This window comes from Apteryx mantelli, chromosome 1 (genome assembly GCF_036417845.1).
Source record: "Apteryx mantelli isolate bAptMan1 chromosome 1, bAptMan1.hap1, whole genome shotgun sequence".
Classification (NCBI taxonomy): Eukaryota; Metazoa; Chordata; class Aves; order Apterygiformes; family Apterygidae; genus Apteryx; species Apteryx mantelli.
The window spans coordinates 214,118,216-214,140,614 of NC_089978.1; the positions used below are offsets into that span (position 1 = coordinate 214,118,216).

Here is a 22,399-nt window from a genome sequence, read left to right on the forward strand (position 1 = left end):
AGACACTGACAGTCTTCCAGTTTATTCCAGTTTATTCATACTTTTCCAGAAATCAACCCCCAAAACATATCACAGATGTATTCTCCTGTAAAATCTTTATATAAGATTTGAAGAAGAATAAGCTAGCATTAGCCACAGAAGAGAGAGAATAAGCTGTGCAAAAGCTTATCCTTTGACGAAGAAAACAACTCAAATCCAGCAAATCAATGATTCTAGAGTGAAACTAAGAAACTACCCTTAGAGAGAATGCATTTTCAATAAGTGAGTTCTTACTATTTGATATGGTATTGCTTCTACTCACAGAGAGGCTGGCTCTTTAGTACCAAGGTAAACAAGAGTCTGGTATCGTATGAATAATGTGACAGAGGGACTGGTCTTTAGCTTTATCAAAATGATAAAAGTCCACAGAGGGGAATCCATCTTATCTAGACATCTTTGTTACAAATGTCTGCATGTGAGCTAGCTGTCTTGACTTTATGTGGATTTTATCAATTTAGTCAAACAAGTGTAAGGTGTGATTCAGCCTAAAATAGACATCTCCATTTGGTCAAACAAATTTCATACTGACCTCTTTCAGCTATGATGACTAGATCTTCAGTCACTGAAAAGGAGATTACAGAGTTTGCTTGATGTAGAAAGCTCCACTGCTCAGCCCCACACGACCCTCTTCGCAGTCAGTGGGGAGAAACAGATATGGTTGGGTGAAATGTATTTCACCTTAATCCAATGTCTAAAATACGTTAGATGAATCACATCATATAGTTGACTAATTTCAGGAGTAAAACTATGCTATTGGCTTACATAACAATAGGCTGGACTTAAACATTAGACATAAGGACATTGCAAGGATAGAATAGCTCTTATAGCATGATCTGGTCTTTTGCAGCCTGATTTCTTAAGGAAATGTGGCTTATGCAATGACACAAACTGTCAGTTCCAATGAGATTTGAATGTTAGCCAGTTTCAAGAAAACTGTAGAAGATGCAGACCTCAAAGGCATTAATTTTTTCAGGTTTCCTTTTCAGGAAAGGAAGGTGGCTTAGCAAAAGAATGAGAACAAGATTAGAATTCCACTGGGAAGAAAAGGCTGAAGAGTGAGCTCATCCACAATAGCAGATACCAGAAAATCCTCCCTGGAGAAAGCCACAGGAAGCTAGACTTTCCATGAGCAGCCTTGTTAGGAGAATCACTCATTTGGTAGGGCATCTCACTGTTGTAACCTGTCTTACATAGCTGGAAACTGCCAGACAACGTACTCATCTTGGGAAAAAAAAAAAATGCCCTGGCCTTATATAGTGTCAGAAAGAAAACACTCAAGCTGAGACTCAGAGTTATCTGGGAATAGTCTGGGCATGAGCAAAATGAATGAAAGTTTGACTCTGAATTCAGTAAGCCCTGGTTTCACCCCTGAAATGCAGCCTTGTGTTAGAGAGGAAAGCTCACAGGTAGGGAACACTCAAAACATTCAGTTCCCTATCCAAACCAGAGAGAAATCCTTCAGTCAGGATGACTGACCAGCTCCAGACACCTGTTGATTCAGCACAAGATACCTACATATGGCAGATGAAGGTGTCTGTTCTGCAGTCTGCGGGATGCACTGGACAGTGCAGCTGTGAAAAAGCAAAGGCAGGCTGTTGCTCAAGTACTGTGCTCCTTTCATGTCAGAGAGGAGCCAGAGGATTTACCATTTGAATAATGTGGCCTGTTTTCATAGGATTCCTCAGTCTTGCATGTAGTTTCTTCATTCCTTTGCGTAACAGCAAAAGGCAGAGGATTTTGGTCACACTGATTTTGCTTTCCTGAGAGAAAGCAAACAACAGCCAATACCCTTCATGGCTATGCAGCTGGGCCTGAGCCCTGAAGGGAGGGTATTTCCCTGCGTCTTGCAAACTGAGTGGGATAGACTTATCGTTAAAAATGCGTAAGATAATTTAATTTAAGGCTCTATGAACTGCATTTCTTGCTCCCTGCAAAACATCATGTAGCTTAAAGGTCTAAGATTTTGTCAAAGATAATTTTCTGCCCTATGAAATTAAATTTCAAAATTTTCTCTCAGAATTTCTTCATATGCCCTTGCTTATTATCCTTCTACAATTCCCCTCTGCCACTGTCAATGAGACTCTGAGAATTTGTCCTTTGACTCTTCTTTTTTAAAGGCTCAGCAATGGCCTGGCTACAAACCTGTAGCTGTGCTACCACCAGAGCAGAACAGAGGCAAGACTGTAACTCCCAGGGCTGCCACTTGCTTCTTGATTGTCCTCCTTGCTCCACAGAAGAGAGACCTGCCAATTCCACACCTGTAGTTCAGGGCACATCTCCTCTTATAGCTATGGGGCTGGCATATGGGGTAGCATCACAGCCCAAGCCTCCTTCTGTCCTCTCCTTCCCCACACATCTGTGCAAGAGGAAGAACAGATGATCTGCAGAGGTAGCTCTCCTCTATCATGTTTCTGCCCCACGAAACAAGCTGTGGATTTAGAAGAGTATGCCCTTGAGGGGAATGCAGCCTGGATCACAATCTGGCATGTATGATTCCTAACCTACTTTCTTTGCATGCACCTGGTCTTGTGGTTTTCAGCTCACATTTTTCAATCACTGGTCGACAGAAGAATCGGAGGCAATTTCCAAAGAATAACATTCTTTGCACTTCTGCTGCAGAGTGGACAGTTCTGCTGACGTTTCTGTGGTCAGTAGAAAATCTTGGCAGACACAGAGTTTCTCCCTGATCAAAGCTAGAAAATACAAGCAAAGAAATTAAATCCTCGCTGCTGGTTCAGTTTTGTTAACAAATACAACTGGTAACTCTTGGCCAGTTCCTGAATTCTTTAAGGGAATCATTATCCATTCATGCCTGCTTCAGTGAAATTTAGGATACAAGTATTAACCTTAAATTGCAATGAGAATTGTAATAACAAGAGAACTTGTTATTTCAAAGTACTCAGGCCACACACAGAATATTCAACCCTGGACCTCCCAAAATAAATCAGATCTAACTCCTCCTGGAGTGTGTGAGGAGTAGGTCCCTAATGCGGACTATATGTTCCAAGAAATAAAAAACCTCATACAAAAACTCATACAAAAGAGTTTTAACTCTTCCTTGACCAAACCCATCTACTGGCTTCAGTGATGGACGAGAGGAGCACAGTTAGCAGCTGAAGCTAGATTCACCCTACTTGGCTTTAGGCCTTTGACTGAGGGAATGAAGTTAGGATTGTCCACACTGTAAGCTCCTGCTTTCATCAATGAAGACAGCTCTACAGAGAGTATTTCATCCTACGCAGGACATGAATTGCCATTTGGAGATACCTGTCTCTTTTTATTGATTGTAAAGGAAGACAAACTTATGAACCTCAGTTTAGATGCCTAAAATTATGAAATGTATGAAGTATGAAAACTTCTCTTTAGTGGACGACTTTGGAAGTTGCCTTATCTCTCCTGACATTCATCCAGGCATATTATCTTTCCATATATGAACAAGAGAGCATCAGACAAAGCTGGAATGTGGCAGGACCAAACAAGGAGGTAGTTTTTCCCATGAAAACAAAGAGGCGTTTTCTCTAGCTAAGCTTCAGAACCTCTTTTCAAAGCCGTGAATGTCATTTGGTGGATACTAAAAGTTTCATAGAGTCAAAACAAAAAATACAAGTTTGTGGAAGAGAAATGTATTGATGGTTACTAAATTCAAAGGAATCACATACAGCTTAGGAAGTCCCTGAGCTGTAAATTGCTGTAGAATGGGAGGGTGTTCTTAGGAAGCAGCACAATACACTCATTCAGTTTTTATTCTCTTTCTAACACCTACCTTTTAATCTCTGCCAGAGGCAGGATATAGGGAAGATGGACTGTTGGCCTGACACAGTGCAGCTGTTCACATTCTTTTTACAAATCAAGATCCATATTCTCTCTGCTAGTGCACTTGTGTCTTCCCACTGAAATCAATAGGAGACCCCAATTTGCACAAACTGTGGAGTTAGTCTTAGTTCAGAAAAGTCTCACAGCTCTGTGCTTTACAAGCAATGACTGTGAGGTATAGAGAGCTTAAATGACTGGCCCACATTATGCAGCAGTCCATGAGAGACCTGGGAATAGAGCCAGAAGATCTCCAATCAATATCTATTCCAGCTGCTAGGTCAAAGAAGACCAGAGCATTTTATCTCGGAGGTAACGACATGGTGCTCTGAGGCATGCACCCCCTCTGTTTTATTCAGCACTGGCTGATGGAGGAATGATTTGTAACATAACAACAATCATACAGGGTGTGAAAAAAAAGGTCCATTCAGCTAAGCATCCTCTGTCCAACAGTGGCTATTAGATGCCTAGGGAAGAGCCTATAGGGTTAGAGCAAACCTGCAGTGCAGCCTGTACCTGGAAAAAACTCACAACCCTCCATTTCTGTGCAGGGACTTCCCGAGGAAGATATGTTGTCCTCTTGCTAGCTTACTTACTAGCCTGGAGTGGATTTCCCCCCCATTAACTTTTCCAGTGACCCTGAGCCTATGCAAACGTGTAGCATCCACATGAGCCAGTAGCAAACGTTGTGCAGCTCAACTATATCTTGTTTGAAAAACCACCTGCCCTCATCAGTTCTGAACATGCAATCTACCGCCTTCCTGTGGTGCTCTCTCATTCTTGTGGTGGATGTGACAATGAACATTCATCACCTGCACATCCTCGCCATGTCCGTTGTGACATTAGATTTTCAGCAGAACAGCTTTCAGTGCCTCCCAGCCAGCAATGAATGGTTCACATCTGCACATCTGCCTTCTTGTCATTCTAGTTTTTACCCCAGAGTAGCGAGCCACCTCATTCATCTTCTTTTAGAAGTGTGCTTACTCTATTCCTCCCCAGACTGTATCCTCCCGCGCTGTTAGCAGTGCTCAAAATACACGTAATCTCCACTTTCCTGAGAGTACTCCTGGGATGTTCAGCCGCAAACAGAGCCTATTTCTCTGCCCATAATTGCTCACTATTCCAGGCTATTTCAGTCAGTTTGGTATTCTTGTGCACTAGTTGTTTGGCTGGAGTTTGGGAAAGGATTTCCCAAAAACTCTTTATGAAGAAGGAGCTCAGTGGCCAAAATGTATCTCTCTGAATAGCGTTTACCAAGACTGTTATTAGTGTCCTGCCTCCACAAAGTAAAGAATGAATAGGAATACTTGCATCTGGCCATATGTAAGATTTGGCCGTATGTAAGAAAAGAAGACAAAGTTTACCTAGATTTAGAAAAAAGTACGTAAAGGATAGAATTACCAGCTATCTCCAAAATCTGCTATGAATTCTTCTGATTATTCTTGTTGGATGTTCCTCTGCTCTATCATGAGTACAAATCTAACATGAGAGATTTGTCACCATGGAGCAGCTCCTCTCAAGGAGAAGTGTCACAGACCTGGTCTGCTTTGTCTTACAGCCCTGTCGACCCCTTCATCTGCCTCCAGGCACGGTAATTCAGAACACTAACACTATTCAAGAAATGCAAAATAGGGCCTGTGTCTTTCCTAGCCTTCATTAGCAAGGAACTCTCCACTCACACTATCGGACCGGGAAGTATTCTGGCAGAGGTATTGAGGACCAGCCTGTGAAGCCTGGGAATTCAATTCTGTGGCTGATCAGATGGCTGAAATGCCATTTACTGTCAGTACAGAGAAGAATAAAGACAAAGCCAACATTAGAGAAAGCCGTTTCCTGCCCTGCTCTGAGCTGAAGGTGCCAGACCACAGGTGGTAAGGTCCCCTGGGTATCCTGAAGCAATCAGTGACTATTGCCATGGCAGGCCATCAAATGGTGGCTTTAAACAGAACACAGTTGTAGCTCTTCTTTTATAATTTGTGCTAAGTGCCTCTCTAAATTTTGAGTTAAGCAGTTGTTGCCATAGCGATGGCCATTTACAGGGAGAGAAGGCAGCGAGCGTGTTGGGGATGTGAGGTTCTGTCTCCTCACATAAAAACATGTATTCATACATACAGTGCTGTGGGGCCACATGAAAGGAGCCAAGGAAACAGCTTAAATCAGATCTGAGGGGTGGACAGGGAATATGAAAAAGGAGCAGCCCACTGCAGTCCTGAGGTGTTTGCTCCAGGATACACCTTTACCTACAAAGAGGTCAGAAAAAGAAATGAGACTGAGTAATGTCTGACTTGAATTTGGTTTCATACCAGTAGAATTCACTTTCTCAGTCAGTGTGAGACATGTTTGTTATTCTCTGTGTGGGATATATCTTTGCAGAAACAGGAAAAATAGGTTTTCACTGGTTTATTTTTTTAAAAAACTTACAGCTAGTTCTTTAGTGGGAAATGGTTTTCAACAGACTATTCCCAGTGTTTATATTATTTGCCACACGTTGCCAAGAAGTTAATAAACTACACAGATAGCACGTTACATCATTTTAACATCTCTTCTAAGATGTTTCTACACTCTACACTAGTGTTTCTGGTGGTAACAGCAAAACAGAGTCAGAGCTCCTGTGTTTTATTTCTCATTTTATGCCACCTTCCCGTGCAGTGAGAAAATTGTTTGAAAACTCACTGAGCTTAAATACCTAAAGAGAAACACTTAGGGCAAGATGCAACCCACATACTTGAGCATGTTCCTCTGGGACCTTTGGCAGAGTTCAGTCTCCCTCTGACTAAATCTGGCTAATAAATGGAGTTAGGTATCACTATCCCTTTACCAGCAATAGGCCGTATCTAAAGCTGGACACCTTGGGAATTCCTAGCTTGAGAGCGAGTCTGAGGTCCCAAAGCATTAAGTGATTTAGGAGAGCAGACAGTTTGCATCACCAGCTGGGACATGCAGGCTGTCAAAGTCCCAAATTAGGGTGATTATAAATGGCCAGTTTTATGTCCATAAATTCATACCAGGGCATCCAAGTTCAAAAAATGTAGCCATAAACCTACTGTGGCATAAGCTGTCCATCCACTAGATGAACCAGGGTCATGCATCAGAATGAAGCATTACTGGGTTCCTGTAAGGGTACATGATTTAAGATTTGAAAATAATTTGGGCACAAAAGAGATAAATAAGAGTGTGCAGTATTTTCTAAGTATAGCACTGTACTGTTGCTCGTTTCTCAGTAAATAAAAACTGCCAGCTCCTATTCCCTAGCAGTGACATTACCTGTTTCTAAGGGCAAGTCAAGTGAATGGCAGGTCTAAAAGATTGAGGATATTGTTTTCATCAAGCTCCCAGTGGTACTTTCTGGCAGAGGCAAGACAGTCTCACACCTTTCTCAGCTGGCTGGGAAAGAAAAAGACAAAGAGGAACTCTAAGTCAGCAAACCCCATAGTTTTCAATAGTGTATTGTGATTTACAACAGCTATGAATAAAGCTCCCTAAAATTTTTTAAACATTGCAGTTCTACTAGATAGCTGAGGGCAGCTTTTGTTTCCAGTAAACTTCTGTGACATTAGTGATTAAAACTATGAAGGCAGTAAGCACAATTCACAATCAATTCTGTTTTATTAATGGTTTTTTAACACACGCCACAGCCCAGTAATCATGAAGCTGTTCAACAGCGTTGTTCTAAAATCAGCTAATAGCAGGATGTAATTTGCAGCAGTCTCTGCTCACTTACAAAACACTTGCTCCGTTAATTGTGATTTCACACTCCACTGAATGCTATAGCCTGGAGGTAGCATTCATGTGAAGAAACAGTTACCAGTCTGCGCACTGGTGTCTCCATGTGTGGAGGGGGAGTGATTATTCTGAGAGAGGCTACTGTTGTTAAATTTATATCCTTTCATGTTGAAAAAAAAAACAAATCAGAAGGAAAATGTCAAAATTCACTGCTAAACACTCGAAGTCTTTCCTTTCGTCATGAACCTGAGCAGAGTCTTTCTGTGTTTTGATCCATTTCAATTTAAGTTATTATCAAGAACATGGCAAGACATATTACCAGTAGGTGAGACCCTCTCATGTATTTGGCACCTACCTTGTTCTTATGTTGCAGATGCTAGGTGAACTGGTCTGCCTAAAGCAAGTGCCTAAGTATTTTGTAGAAAGACTTTAGAGGCCCTTGAAGGTCTTCAGAGGCACCTTCTGTCTTTCTTGTTAAGGTGCCTAAATCAGGATAGGCAGGAGACTCTCCTGGAGGAGGTCAAAGGTACTGAAACGTTGCCATATACTAAGTATGCAGGTTAGGCAGACTGAATCTCATCAGTAGATGGCTGGTAGTGATGAGGGACAGCACAACGTTCATCCACAGACAAGGCAATGGCTCCTGCTCTGAAGAGCTTCTAGTGAGTATGCCTGAGGGAGAAACATTGCCCCATTTGACAAATGAGGGAAACCAGGAGCAAGTGTTCATCTTAACTTGGAAAATTCCCATCTGAGTGTTTTGTACTGGTGTGGCAAGCCGGGAAATACAGCTCAGATCTTCTGTCACTCAGACCAGACAGGGATGGGAACACCAATGTGGTAAGGCTTTTATTTGACTTGTGACTATGTCACGTTGGGGTGAGAAGGAGCTGTGCAGCGAGCTTTGTCCACAGCTGGCTGCTCATCTTTGCTGTTCCAGGAAAACAGCTATAGTTTCTCCTAACCTGACTTGTATGTGTGGAGGGTACTTGGAAAGGTTTATATGCATCTACTCGGGGCTCCAGGCCAAGGTTAGGACCCATTAGAACAAATTAGGTGGCAGCAAAAGTCATCCCATGTGGAGATGGACAAGGGAAATGGCTCACACTTAGCTTCTTTCCACGGCCTCTATGACTGTAGCACTGGCTTTGCTAGCAGCCAGACTGAATCTCAACAGAAGCCATAGTGGGATAGGACTCTGCCCTCCACATATGCAGAGGCTTGGCCATATTTTGGGCCTACTGCTGCAATGCGAGGGAAATGTCTTGGCAGAGCAGCGGTGAGAGTGAAATCTGGCAGTTCACGCTGAGGCCATCCAGATGGAGCCAAGAATGCACACGCAGATCATCTTGGCTGGAGCATGGACAGAAGCTCTCGGAGAGAACCGGGCTTAAGAAAAGCCCTGCAGATGTTCCAGAGAGCTGCAAAGTGATTATGAGCAGAAGACAGAAATGAGCTCTATGAGAGAGGAAAAAATAAATGCTTAAGAATCAAGTAAAAGGGAAAGGCTAAACACTTCTCCAAGGATAAAATTCATGTTTCCTTGAGGACTATACTTAAGAAGATGTTAACTTCACTGCATAAAGCTTCACCCACATTAAGCACAGGTGTTAAAGCCCTAGACACTCTCCTCTTTGCTAAAAGTTGCATCACAGGACATGGTGCTGAAAATATCACGTTTCAGTTCATGCAAGACAACTCTACCTTTATGCCATTAACTCTCTCACCCAGCTTTTGACATTGTTGACCTTAGCATGGCAATGACGTTCTGGCACCAGCTAGCAGTAATAATTGCTGTGACCTCCACAGGTCGCAGAAGACAGCTGCTCCTTTGTCCCCAAAGTCTTTATACTCCCACCTTCCCTATTTTGTGTCTTTCTGGGACCACACAAGGAGACTGAGAATAAAGTCAACTAACATGCAATCAATAAGCAGACAGCACTTGTCCGTTCATTGCTGTCTCTGCTGGTGTGCTTTCAGCTGTCGTCAATGCCTGGAAGAAACGAGCAGATGGATAAAAAGCAGTAGGATTCAGCTCAATCCAAAAAAGACAGACGGGAAGATGGTGGGACTTGCAAAGGTCTAACCCTGCATTACATCAAGATCATTACACCACAAATTGCCCAGATGGTGCAAAGCCTCAGGCTCATGGCTGGACTTCTCAATACACTTGAATATACTTATTGTCAAAGTACTGAAGAATCTCTGATGAGCCAGGAGACCACATAGCCGCCTGACCCAGAGCTCTGGCTCTGGAGGTCTGCTCATTGCAGCTACCTCTGCTGAGACTAAATTCACTATAGAAGGACTCAGCCAGGGCCAAATGCATTGGTGTGATTTAACAAGCAGCAAAGACCAGTACTTCCACATCACATTAATGTCCTGTAATCTCCAGTGGCTCCTTGTTCCTCTTTGGGCTAAATTAATAGATCTCATTCTAATCTATAGAGCCCTTTAATATCTAGAAACTTCAAGAGTATCACATCAGAAACTCTTGTTTTCCTATGTGCTGAATATTTTAAATTCTATTTTTGAAACAGGATGAATATATCATAGATCTTTGAGGCAAGAGCATCTGTTGTATATTGACATTGTAGAAAACATAAAGCTTATCACTTGTTGATGTTAACACAGTACAAACAGTAATATGGTGTTCTGATTTTTTTTTCTCACTCTAAAACAACAGAATGTAAGTTTGTATTTCAAGAAGTACGGTCTCCTACTTCGACATCTTATCTCTTTCTTTGTGTGTTATTTCTTGTCTTGAGATTCTTTTTACATTTTTAGGGCTTTTCAAACAGATCTGTGACTCTTCTGCAACATGCTAGTCATGGGATGAACCTGTGTCACTTGAACTGAGGTTTCCAACTTCCAAATTTGAGGAAAAAACACTAATAATTAGATCTTAGGAGAGGAATTATGTTGCAAGGGGGCAGCTGTGGCTTCTGATCAACCTTGAAGGTTATTTCCATCTCTCTGGCAGGTTACCAATTTGCACAGAACTTTGCAGTTTGAGATAAAAAAAGCAAGTAATAAGAATCTGACATCCTTATTTGGAATAAATCAGTTATCAGACAAGTCTAATAAGGAAAATATCCAATATAGCTTTTCAACTGGTCTTTCTTCCATTTATTAGATGATAAGAACAAAAACAGCAAAATATGAGAATTGCTACTCTTCTGCTACTGCCAATGAAAATTGTATTAATTAATGTTTTTCATATATAGGTCTCCAAGGTGAAATGAAAGGCATGAAGTCATCTATCTATAAAGTCATTTTTCTCATTTTTCCCAAGAGAAAAAAAAAAATTAAGGTAACAGCCAGCAAATTTTCAGCAAATTTATGTGTCAGCACTTGGTTAACATTTCATGATAGAAATGTCTCCATTTTCATGGAAGAAATTTGCTGGTTTTCTGTACCTCACCATATTTTCTGCAACTTTTTTTCTTCTCTTTACTTCCCGATTTAAGCTATCAAATTTCAGCTAGCCAGAATCAGTATGTGATCAATTTGGGTATGTGGCACATATCTGTCACTCTAAGGCCTGGGTTTCTGTAAAAATGATTTCTCTTTCAGAGGTGACTACTTCCCTAATTATAATTGGTAAGGAGACTCAAGCTTGTCCATCACTCTCTTCCAACAAAGTGAGACATCTAGTCTTTCAGTACAGTTCTCATCAGGCATTAAGGTCAAGTTCTGGCAGAGCATATATAAATGTGCAGATGTGTTGGATGAGCAATGTTGCTGTGCAAGTTATCCATGGTCTCTGATAGAAAGACAACATGGCACTTAACTGCCTCAGTTCTTGTTGTGTCAGGTGCACCAAATAGGAATTATTTTAGAAATGTGCTTCCATAGCATAAGACTTAGAGGGCCCAACAAGAGCTCAATGAAAGATATATCTCTGATGAGGTGTCCATGTAGGCAATATATTGATGGAACTATTAACTTCAATGTCATAACATGCCACAAGAGCAAAGGCATGGGCAACCTCCTCTGTGCCCTTCTGTTGAGCACAGTCCTCCTCCCAAGAAAGTTTATTAAGGGTGGTAGGAGATACCAAGTTGACATATGGCTTCAGGCACCACAATATCACATTGTAGTCCTGAATAATGCAGTAAAAAGCTATGATTGCCAAGAGGGAGCCACCCACAACAAAGCTAAACATAATCTTCTCCAGCACCCACGCCAGCTCTCGTATCCTTTTGCAAGAAGCTGGGTAAACAGATGAGCCCTGCGAAATACTGCAAAGGGGAACAAATCTGGGGGAATTTAGGACTGCCCAGTGTAGGAATGAGGGAGAAAACTTCCAGAGTTTTAGCCCAGTCATGGAGATTGTCCTATTTGCTAATTAATCTCCAGCTAGGAGATCCAAGTTGCCTCAGCTCTCCGTAAGGTTTCGTGTTCTAATTTTAGCCTTATAAGTGGAAAATCAGAAGGCCTGCAATTGTTGGATAGGCTGCCAATGCCAAGCATTAGTGCTGTTATGGTGAAAGGTGTCAGCAAATTTGTCATTGACCTGTGAACAATCATACTTTGCCTTAAAGCCGTCAGGCTAAATGAAAGATGCAATTGCACTCCGTTTTGGAGAAAAATAGCAAAATACCTAGAAAAATAGACAGCAGTGCCCAAGATACAAGAATTTATTCCTGAACTGATAGGACAGGTGGAGCTACCAGTATCTGTGTGAGCTGAAAGCAGAAAGCCTCAGAAGACCAGAGAGAGCAGTCATGTGAGTACAGTCCTGGAAGAAAGCCACAAAAAAAGAGATTCAGTTTTGAGACAATATCAGCAGGATACTGAACATGGAAAATCCAGAAATCTACATCTTCTTGTTCATTCTTGTCACGTTCATGGAAGCAAGACTTTGTGCATACCATTAGTACATAAGCAAACTTGCACCAAGAAACACTAGATTAGTGTAAACAACTTCTTACAGGCACAGAAGTAATCTGTCAAAACTCTGAATTTTCAAACCAAGAGGCAAGGGCATTCTGAATAAAAGCCACACAGCTGCCATCTTAACACAAGTAAGTTGCTTTTTCTGAGGAAAGTGCTGGCAGTGTTTCCCAACAGTAAATATAATCTGCCCTTGCAGACCTTCACTGGTGGACACTGAAGGAGCTCTAAAGGGCAGAATGTAGAGTTTCAAAAGAGTGTTTCAAAAGCTGGGTGTTGCTGGCTAATGTTCAACATAAGGAAGTGCTAGCAGAAGCCTTCTGATCCAAACATGGAAACTGGTATCTTTTTGTCTGTTTTGGTCTGTTTTGGTCTGTTTTTTCTCATTTCGGTGTTTGGATCGCTGCTATTCCTAGGGTTAAAATCTATTTCCACCAGGGATCCAAAGTCTATAGGACAGGAGTGTATATATTTTTAATATTAGTACAATGCCTAGAACAATTTAACCCTCCATAGCTGGAGCTAAAATATTAAATAATAAAGCTGCAGCAGAAATATTAAAGAACAACAAAAGAATTGCAATTTGATCAACAGGCATTCCTTTTTGAAACATGGACTGGCTAGCCCAGAAATTTGCTTTTAGGAGAGGATATTGCAAAGCCAAATTGACGTGGTCAGTGTGGTGAAATCATTTCCATTAGGAAATGGCAAAGCTCGACTCTGGGGTGCTACCTTCACCACAGTGAAGGATATGGGCTGTATTAGCTTGGAATAGGTACAACATGTTCGTATATATAATACGGAGTTATATAAGCTACAGAGAAAGCATGTGGGAGGCGCATACCAGAGAGAACAGGAGAGAAACTGAGATCCTAGCCCATCTTTGCTAACTACTTTTAAATATTCTCCCTTCAGACCTCGAAGCTGTCTGTTCAGGCGTCACCATAGTGACAGCGCTCTCCCGGACACCTGAATCTGCCTCTTACAGCTCCTTTTACAAGTCACACAGCCAGCTGATTATCAGTTGCTCCTGCAAGGATCATTCCTTAACAGTGCTCGGGAGTGGGGGGCTTTTTCTGATGAACCAGCCTTTGAATAAATGCCTCCACTGACCCACCTGTGCATGACACCCATTTTCATTGGCAGGACACTGCAACACAAGGAGCGCCTGCAAGGGCAGCGGTGCACCATCCTGGGAGCAAAGCTACCAAGCCTGCAGTGAGAAGCACATTTGGTGACTGACACTGCATTCTTGGTAACTCTCTCCCGTTTATAAACAAAGCTGAACAAGACATGATGATTGTGTTTTCCTGGAAACCACAAGCCTACGTGTCTGGTGTCTCTCTACATTTTGAAAACCCAGTATTTTATCTTGATTTTAGAAACTCTTTGAGATTAAAGAAATGAAGATAAAAGTCCCTGGATGACTAGCTGGGCCATCTATCTGACTTACTTCCATCAAGAGCTCAGAGGTTAATAGGCATAGCCAAGCAAGGAGGTTAAGACGGCCACCCCACACCCATGGGTGCCTCTTACCAAGCAGTGTGTCTCCATACAGAGCAAGAGCTGTGGGGCTCGGTGGTTTCTGTTTTCCTGCGTGGACACCACCTCCTCCCTTCACAGAGCTCCTGAACAGCCCCAGACACCCCTAGACCGGTGTTCCTCAATGTGTAGTTGCAAGGAAGAAAAAGAGAGAAATGGTGTTGCCTATTGCCAGGTCTCACCTCCTCTGATATCTCCTTGGCATCTGCTGGGACTGATGCTCTACTGTCCTGTGACTGATTCTCTCTGGTTTCCCTTGGCAGAGCCACTGCAACAAGCTTAAGCGATGAAAGGTAGAAATCCTTTGCAGGATCATTCTTTGCAGGGAAAATCAATTCTCTCTACGGCATTTGCATTCCCTTCACACACACCGTTTTTATGTACAATGTAGAAAGCATTCATAGTTCCTTTCTAGCATTTATTACAAAAATATCACAGACACACAGATCCCTCAGACACAGATGAGATGCAAGGTGGATGGTGACACCATCTGCAGCACCTATGAAGGACGTGGGTGGATGAGCAGAACGTCCTCCTTACCATTCATGGTAAATCCATCATAGCTCTAGGCATTTCTCCTGTACCGTTTGGATACAGTCTTCCTTCTGACCAGCCTTCTCTGAGGCAAAGTCAGTTGCTCTTAGTAGTGTTGAAGTGCTGTTGAAAACAGGTTGTTTTTAATATCATCTTATAAAATAACCCACACAAAAGGCATAAGGAGCAATGGGAAACTAGGCTAGCTTATCTTTAAGGTATTGGAGAAGCCCATGAAAAGATCAAAGTTTGATTCACGCCTGTGCTAATGACCTTAGGTAAATCATTCAGGAACTGACTGTGAAAAGAGATCAGCTTGCTTAATAAGATTTTCAGAATCAGTCCTTCAACAAGAACCAGTGGATGAAGGGCACTGCTGAAAGTGTGGTCTTTAATGCCTAAGGGGAAGCTGAGCCCTTCTCAAAGTCTGGTGTTGATTGTGAGTGCTGAGCAAATGGAAATCTGGACCTAAACTCTTTGAAGAACCTCATTTCATCTTTCTGTGCCTCTTTTTCCCCAAGTGTAAAACAGGGAAAATAAACACTACACCAATGTTGTAATGATAAATATACGAATATTTGTGAAGATACAGTGGTGGCAGAAGCTACAGAAGTAAACAGAATGTATACTGCATAAAAAAATCTCAAGACCTGTTTTTATCCAGACAGTGGATTAATGATGAGGGCAATGGAAGTAGGTCTGACTGAATTATTAACTACAAAAAAGTCATAAATGCCACCCTTTTTTCTGATAATTATTTGCAATAGAATATTTTCATTATTTTATCTGCCCATTATATACTTGAATAATATTTGGAAAAATACACAACTAATTTTGACACAGAAATTATTGTTGAATACAGTTATTTCATTAGTCCTCCTAATATTACCCAGAAAAGATCTTTTCTTGAACTAGTTGATAAACTATATGTGATCAACAAACTAGACTGCTTATAGATCACTGAGGTATGGTGAAGTTTGTTTTCCATTGACATATCACCTATTTTTGAATGGAAAAGTCTGCCAAGACAGACAGCAGTTCAGACTACACACGTATCAGTACAATTGCAGAGAAAGACCTTTAGCTTTGCATCTGACACATTACTGATTTATGAGAGAACAATGCTGGAGTAAATACTAATAAAATACTATCCTTCCACACAGTTTAGTATAGCAACATTGAAATTGCACCAGGATAAACAACTGCTTTGGAATAAGCATGTTCATCCATCATTCAGTGTTAAATTTTAATTGTTGTTTATTTCAATATCTTAGTGTTAAGTGTTTCTAAATTATAAATAACCCTGCAGTATAGTCATAATATATGCTGTGTTAAGGAAAAGGTAAGTACAGAAATAAATTATTCAAGTGCTCTATTTAAATATTATCATACTTGATTTATCTGAGGAGCTGGAGGTCAAGGCAGCCACTTTGTCATATTTAAAGAGACATTGACAAGGAGTTTACAGGCAAATCATGCATCTATATTGCATAAGTAGACTTTGTGTGTGTGAATTTAGTCACAAAATTGTTCACAATATGGTCTTAACTCTAAAGTTTGATATTTCTCCTCTTGAAGTCATTACCAAAATGTTTTGATTTTAGTAGGAGTAAAATTGTATCCCAAGTACATACATCACTGTTCTGTTCTCCCCTTGATCCAAGCACTGAACCAGGAGTAACATTAAAATGAGCAAGTCCAACCATAGGCATTTTCATGCCCTAAGCAAGCATCGAGTACAAGATTCCCCCTGGTCATACCTCTTCTTTTTCACTTTCATCTTTTTCTTGACTTAATTTGCTTGCAGGAGAAACTTTTGTGCCTGAAGGAGGGATGGTTTTGATTAAGACATATGATGGAGATCCAGGTTCAATTTCCAGCCTATCACATAATAACCAAACTTGGTTGGGTCACTTAGTAAAGTGTCTTGCACTACTGCAATGCTAGTAACTGAAATGGACCACACACCATTCTCTGCTGCTGCGGCCAACCAGCAAAAAAAATGGACAAAGCACTATGGCCACATCCAAACTGTTTACTGGGAATGGTCTCTGACCCTTGCTTGTCCATGAGCCATGCCTAGGCACTGTCTAGTTGGCCTGGGTCAAAACCATGCCAGGGTTACAATCAGGTTAACAATTAGATGGGATGAACCACAACATGGCCTTGTTTATTTTTCTGATATAGACATAGACTTCTGTTCCCACCTGGCAACACAGGATTTCTCCTTTGTCTCCTGATGTCTGTGGTCTTTGAACATGGATGACATCATTGTGGATGTTTAGTTAATAATTGGTTATGGAGCATATAAAACAAGGAGCTCTATAAGAACGCAAGACAAATGCATTTCTTATGATCTATACTGTTCAACAACCCTTTAGCACTGTGTCGCGTGAAAGGGAGGGACAGAAGGCCCTTCCTTATCTTTATAATTTACGTTTGCCTGCCAGAGCCCCCCTGTTTGAGGACTTTTCCCTGGGTCAGTTTTGCAAAGTAAAAAGAATAAGATTTTATTAAAGCGACAGATACAACAGGCTCGGAATTGCCGTTGATAAATGCACTTGCTGCTACAAATTTTCTTTCTGTGAGCTCAAACTAACAATTAAGCGCTTTCAATAATAACATATTTTCCCGGGTGACGTCCGACGTTTGTTGGAGGCGCAAGTCTTACCAAAGAGGCGTCCCTGTTTGGGGGAGGGAGAAGGAGGCTCGCTCGTCAGCCATCTCCGGTGAACAGGTCTGCGGTTCAGTTTTCTTCCCTTCCCAAAACTTTAGTGAGCTGTCCTCTGTTTTATAGTTGCTGAAGGTGGGGTGTGGAAGCGCGGCAGACACACTTCATTGGCCAGATTGCCATCTGCGCGGTTGTTGGGGGTAGGCCCCCTTATTTACATATCGTTATGCAGCAAAGGGCATGATTTTTAATATGGTAAGCAGGGATAAGGAGGCCAGGGGCACTATAGGTCAACAGTTAGTCCGTGAGCAGCAACTGTTTTTCGGGATGCAACCCTTTGCGGTCGGGGCGGACCGTGATACCTCCATATCGCTCCCTCCTCCGCCCTGCAGCTGGAACAAACTGTCCGGCCTTCACCAGCTAGTTCCTTACTCACGTTGCAAAAGGGTGGTGTGCTTTGGCTGCCACGTGCTGTTTTTCCCTTGGGCCCCCTTATCTTTCTCCCTGAATTCTCTCTTGATCCCACACACTGTTCTCAAATGTTTTATTGATAAAAATGTTCTAACAATTCACATCTCATTTTGCTTTTTTAATTCTTTTCATTTCTTCTTTAGAGATCCAGTGGAAAGTCTTGTTGGCTTGTTCTTTACTGGCTTGTGGGACAGCACTTTAAATCCAGCAATGTATCAGAAGGACTGAAGAGCACTTTTGCTCCCACCACCAACGTTTCTTAGAGCTGCTGAAACGGGACCAATGAAGATGTTCACCAGGCTCCAAGTTCTTGCCCTGGCTTTGTTTTCCAAAGGGGTCTTCCTTTCCCTAAGTGACCACAGCTTTGTAAGAAAGGAAATTAAGATAGAAGGAGACCTGGTCTTAGGTGGTTTATTCCCAATCAACGAGAAAGGCACCGGAGTAGAAGAATGTGGGAGAATCAATGAAGACCGAGGCATCCAGCGCTTGGAGGCTATGTTGTTTGCCATTGATGAAATTAACAGAGACAACTACCTGCTGCCAGGAATTAAGCTTGGAGTTCACATTTTGGACACGTGTTCCAGGGATACATATGCTTTAGAACAGTCTCTGGAGTTTGTCAGGGCATCTTTGACTAAAGTGGATGAAACAGAGTATATGTGCCCTGATGGTTCATATGCCATTCAAGAGAATTTACCATTACTCATTGCAGGCGTCATAGGTGGTTCCTATAGCAGCGTCTCCATACAGGTAAGTCGTTTCAATAGTTCACTCCATCAGGTGAGAATCATTCATCCGTAATTCCTGTGAGAGAAATACTGGTTATACAGGATGGACAAAAAGCAAGTCTCGGTTCAATCAGTTTACCCTAGGGGTTAATCTAGCATATGATTTGTTACTGATTTTATATTATTTTGATTAATTCTTAAAAATACCTGCTGTATTTCAGATCTGTGTCAGCTCCTCTAGTCATGGCAGATCCTAGGAGTATTTGAAGTTTCCAAAAATCTTAGCATTTATTTTGAACTTTGGGTTTCATTGGACATTTGCAAATTTCATGAGACTTTTACAAATCTAAATTCAGACCTCTGCTTTTACATGAATCATATAATTATACCATCCACATTTCTGAATAAATGAATGCCTGTCATGCCATGTTTACATGCCCTTTGTCATGTAAACAATAGATTTTTAAAATAAAAGAAGATATCCTGATCCTACTTCCAGACTGAAATAAAGTAAAAACGGCATGCTAACCCAAAACTTATATTACACCTAACCCAAACTCAGTTTGAAGCATTTAGCTGCTACTTAAAGCCCACTGAATCCAGTGAAAATTATTCTGCTGACTTCCGTGAGCAAGATCTCTAATATTACATGCAGGAGGTACAGTTTCTGAATGGATTCTAAATTTGCTATCTTTCCTCGCTCTCGGTATCTCTTGCTCCCTCCCTGTGACACATTCTAGTTGCAGCTTTTGGTTTTACAATATTGGTCTAAAAAAAGGTCTCAGTAAGGTGATGGAGAGTGTTTAATGGCCTGTGATGGTATAAGGTTGCAGATGGGTTAAATGTTCAGTATATCTTTCCAACTATGTTTCTTTTGCATGCTTGTTCTCAGTTTTGTGGGGCTAAACATAACATTGATTCCTTTTAGTCTTAGTTTCCCATGTTCATAAACTCACAATAAAACTTTGATTCCTTGACTTTTTTTTTCCATTACAAGACACAAAGAACATATATGCCCTCTTTTTTCTGCAGAAATTCTGAATTTCTCCTCTTCATTCTAGATATTTCTATACCAGTGCATATTCTAAAGTACCTAGCTGCAGCCCAGTAGGGCCAAATGGTTTTGACCTACAATGTTTGACCTGCAGTGGGCCAGCTAGCACATGCAGAGTACTCCAGGACATATTCTTTACTGTTTGTGTGGCTCTGATTACTCAAAGCACAAAGATCAAATAAGTTTCAAGGCTGGAAAAGAGACATCTGAAGCAGAGAAATGATAACTACAAAATCTTGAGTAACATGGAGAGAGCATTAGGGAAATCATTATTCATTGTCTCTTCCAAGCTAACAATGGGCATATCAAATGGAAGCAGCAAATGACAGGCTTAAATCAAAGAAATGAAGGTGGTTATTCACACTGTGCTGTTAAACTGTGGGATCACTTGTGGCAGAACGTTGTGGATGTTATGGGTTCAAGAAGAGACTAGAAAAAAACAAATTTCGATAGAGAAACCACCTCTGGCTCAGAAATTTCTAGAGCTTTAGATAACTCAAGGCTGGGACATTTTTTTTTTAAGGAAGAAATATTACATGTTTGCACTATCCCACAGGTGGAGAGGTGGCAGTGGCTTTGTTAGATGTTTGGTCCTTTGTGGTCAATCTGTTTCTCAGTCCACCCAAAATGTTAGTGTATGCAAAGGACATAAAGAAGCCTAAAAGGAACATCCGTAAAAGTAATTAGCACTGAAGACCTATCCCTTCCTTCACAGAATCCCTGAGGTAGTCCACACCATGCTCCTAAAATGTCCTGGGGCCTCTTACACAACATCTGTCAATCTACCCCTTTGATCCCAGCCTCTGCTGCTCACTGTGAAAAGATTTAATCCACATTTGAGGTGGGAGATTGGATGCAGTATGATGATAATATATATCAATGTCTCAAATTCCAAAAGCTTGGGTTTGCAGCAGCTATCAGTTGGAAACTGGAAGTCCTGGCTAGAAGGCTTTTGTTCTTATTCAGGAGATATGACAAGTGCCAATATAGCTATATACATATTTGTATATCAGCTGATTTTCACAGTTTATTAGGGATGTTGAAACAGTAGTAATGTCTATTATCACTCTATACCCCATAGTTGACAATAGTTGCTCGAACATCAGGTCTTTCTTATACAGTTCCTCAAAACAATACAAAAATAGGTTCATAAATTACTTCATCAAGTGTATTTCTAGCTAAAAAAGAACTATTCAGCTGATGCTTTTCCCTTGACATAGATTGGGCTAGCCCTTATCCAGTCTCTCTTTTCAACTTTCCTCTATATTTCAAACTATCTAGAAGAGATTTAATAAAGCCATTCATTCTTTCTATTCATCTTGTTATGATAGCCAGACATAATCTATGATTCAAGAAAAAATCCCTATTGAGAATAATAGGAATTGCAGAATCACACATGAAGAGGTAAGGACTTCAAAGACTTCTAAAGCCACAAATTTGGGTGTAGCAGCAAAAAGTAGACAATCAAAATTCAGAGAGAGTCGCCTGTACACAGACACTCCTGTAACAATGGGAATTGCACCACCGCTGGACATCAAAGCACTTTAATAAGTGTGTGTGCGAAGCTGAGCACTCCCTGTCCTCCGTGTTTTCAAACAGTTCTGGGGGTGCTGGGTACTTTCAGATGTAGCCCTCACAAGTACTTCTCTTCTGCCTGAGAGCTGTAAACATCATAAAGTCCACAGCACAGTTTCTCAGCCTTAAAATAAACCATGCTGAGCTCTTCAGACAATAAATTATTTCTGCCTTTTTTTTTTTTTTTCCTCCTGTGAATTTGCTGTTGTATTTCAATATCTCCTCTTCCCCTCCTTTCACCCTCCCTCTCCAGATTTCCGTCTGGACAGCTGTCTGCCAAATCACTTCATGATGCTCCTGCTGTCAGATTTCTGCTTCTTTCATTATCCTTCCACCAAGGAAAAAAGAATTTGCTGGTAAATCAGCAACGAACACCTTCCCCACTGAGTCACTATGCGCAATAGGCAATTTTTGCAGAGAGTGAAAAAAACAAGAGAATGTAGAATGCTTAATTATTTTCTGGTCAGACTAGGCTATTACCGTTAATGAAGATTTGGATAATTAGTTTTTAGATGCTGTGTTTAAATTAGCAGTGGGTCCAATCTGCACAGCACTTGATCCCTCCAAACCTAAGCCAGGTTTCTCAGTCAATGGAAGGGCTCATGTTAAAAAGTGTTTTTCATGGTATAAAAATCTGACCTGAGCTGAATCTGGGATCAGAAGGTGAATTTTTCAAAGTTCAGAGAACTTTATTTCGTGATCCTGGTTTTTTTAGTTGAGCCACATTATTCAGCGTCACCTAGTTTGCAACACAAATTTCAAACATATTTTCCTTGGAGACATTCATAGACATTGTAAAAAGGATAAGGAAAAAAAAAAAGGATTGCTCATTTGCACATAGGAGCACCTGCATAGTTAATCTAAATGCCATGTGTAAAATACTCAGGTCAGGAATATGCATGTGTAAGGAGGGATATGGCTGTTCAAGTGCTGAATTTTTTCACCCATAATCCTGTCCATCTCTGAAAACTAGACCCATTCTTGCAGTCAGTCTCTCTTTCTTAAAAAAAATTTTAGACATTCTCTGAGGTCAACTGGGCTTTGCATTTCCATATCCACTATATTGATGGTGGTGCAGGGTTTGAGCCCTATGTAAAGTTTCCTCTATGCTGCAGATCCACAGATCACAGTCATGAGGGTTATTCCCAATTTAGACTGAGCTTCATCCAGAAAAAAATGTCAGAATAGAAATCACTGCCCATCTCTCTTCCATTGAATTCCTTGCTGGATCTGAAACAAACTGTAGCAACAACCAAAGAACGTTTAAAGGTGTAAAGGGGCATTACTGTTATCAGAACAGCTAAGGTCTCTCTCCTGTGTGAAAGACCATCTGGCATGAAGTTCTGAAAATGT

The 22,399-nt window shown here is 41.1% G+C and overlaps 1 protein-coding gene across 1 annotated transcript in view; it reads left to right on the plus strand.

The window, feature by feature from the left end:
* GRM3 (glutamate metabotropic receptor 3) overlaps positions 1-22,399 on the plus strand; it is a 108,025-nt gene that overhangs the window by 43,069 nt on the left and 42,557 nt on the right. The window contains 2 exon segments of the mRNA XM_067289980.1: positions 17,833-17,931; positions 17,933-18,439. Of these exon segments, the coding sequence (XP_067146081.1) occupies positions 17,833-17,931; positions 17,933-18,439 (606 nt within the window).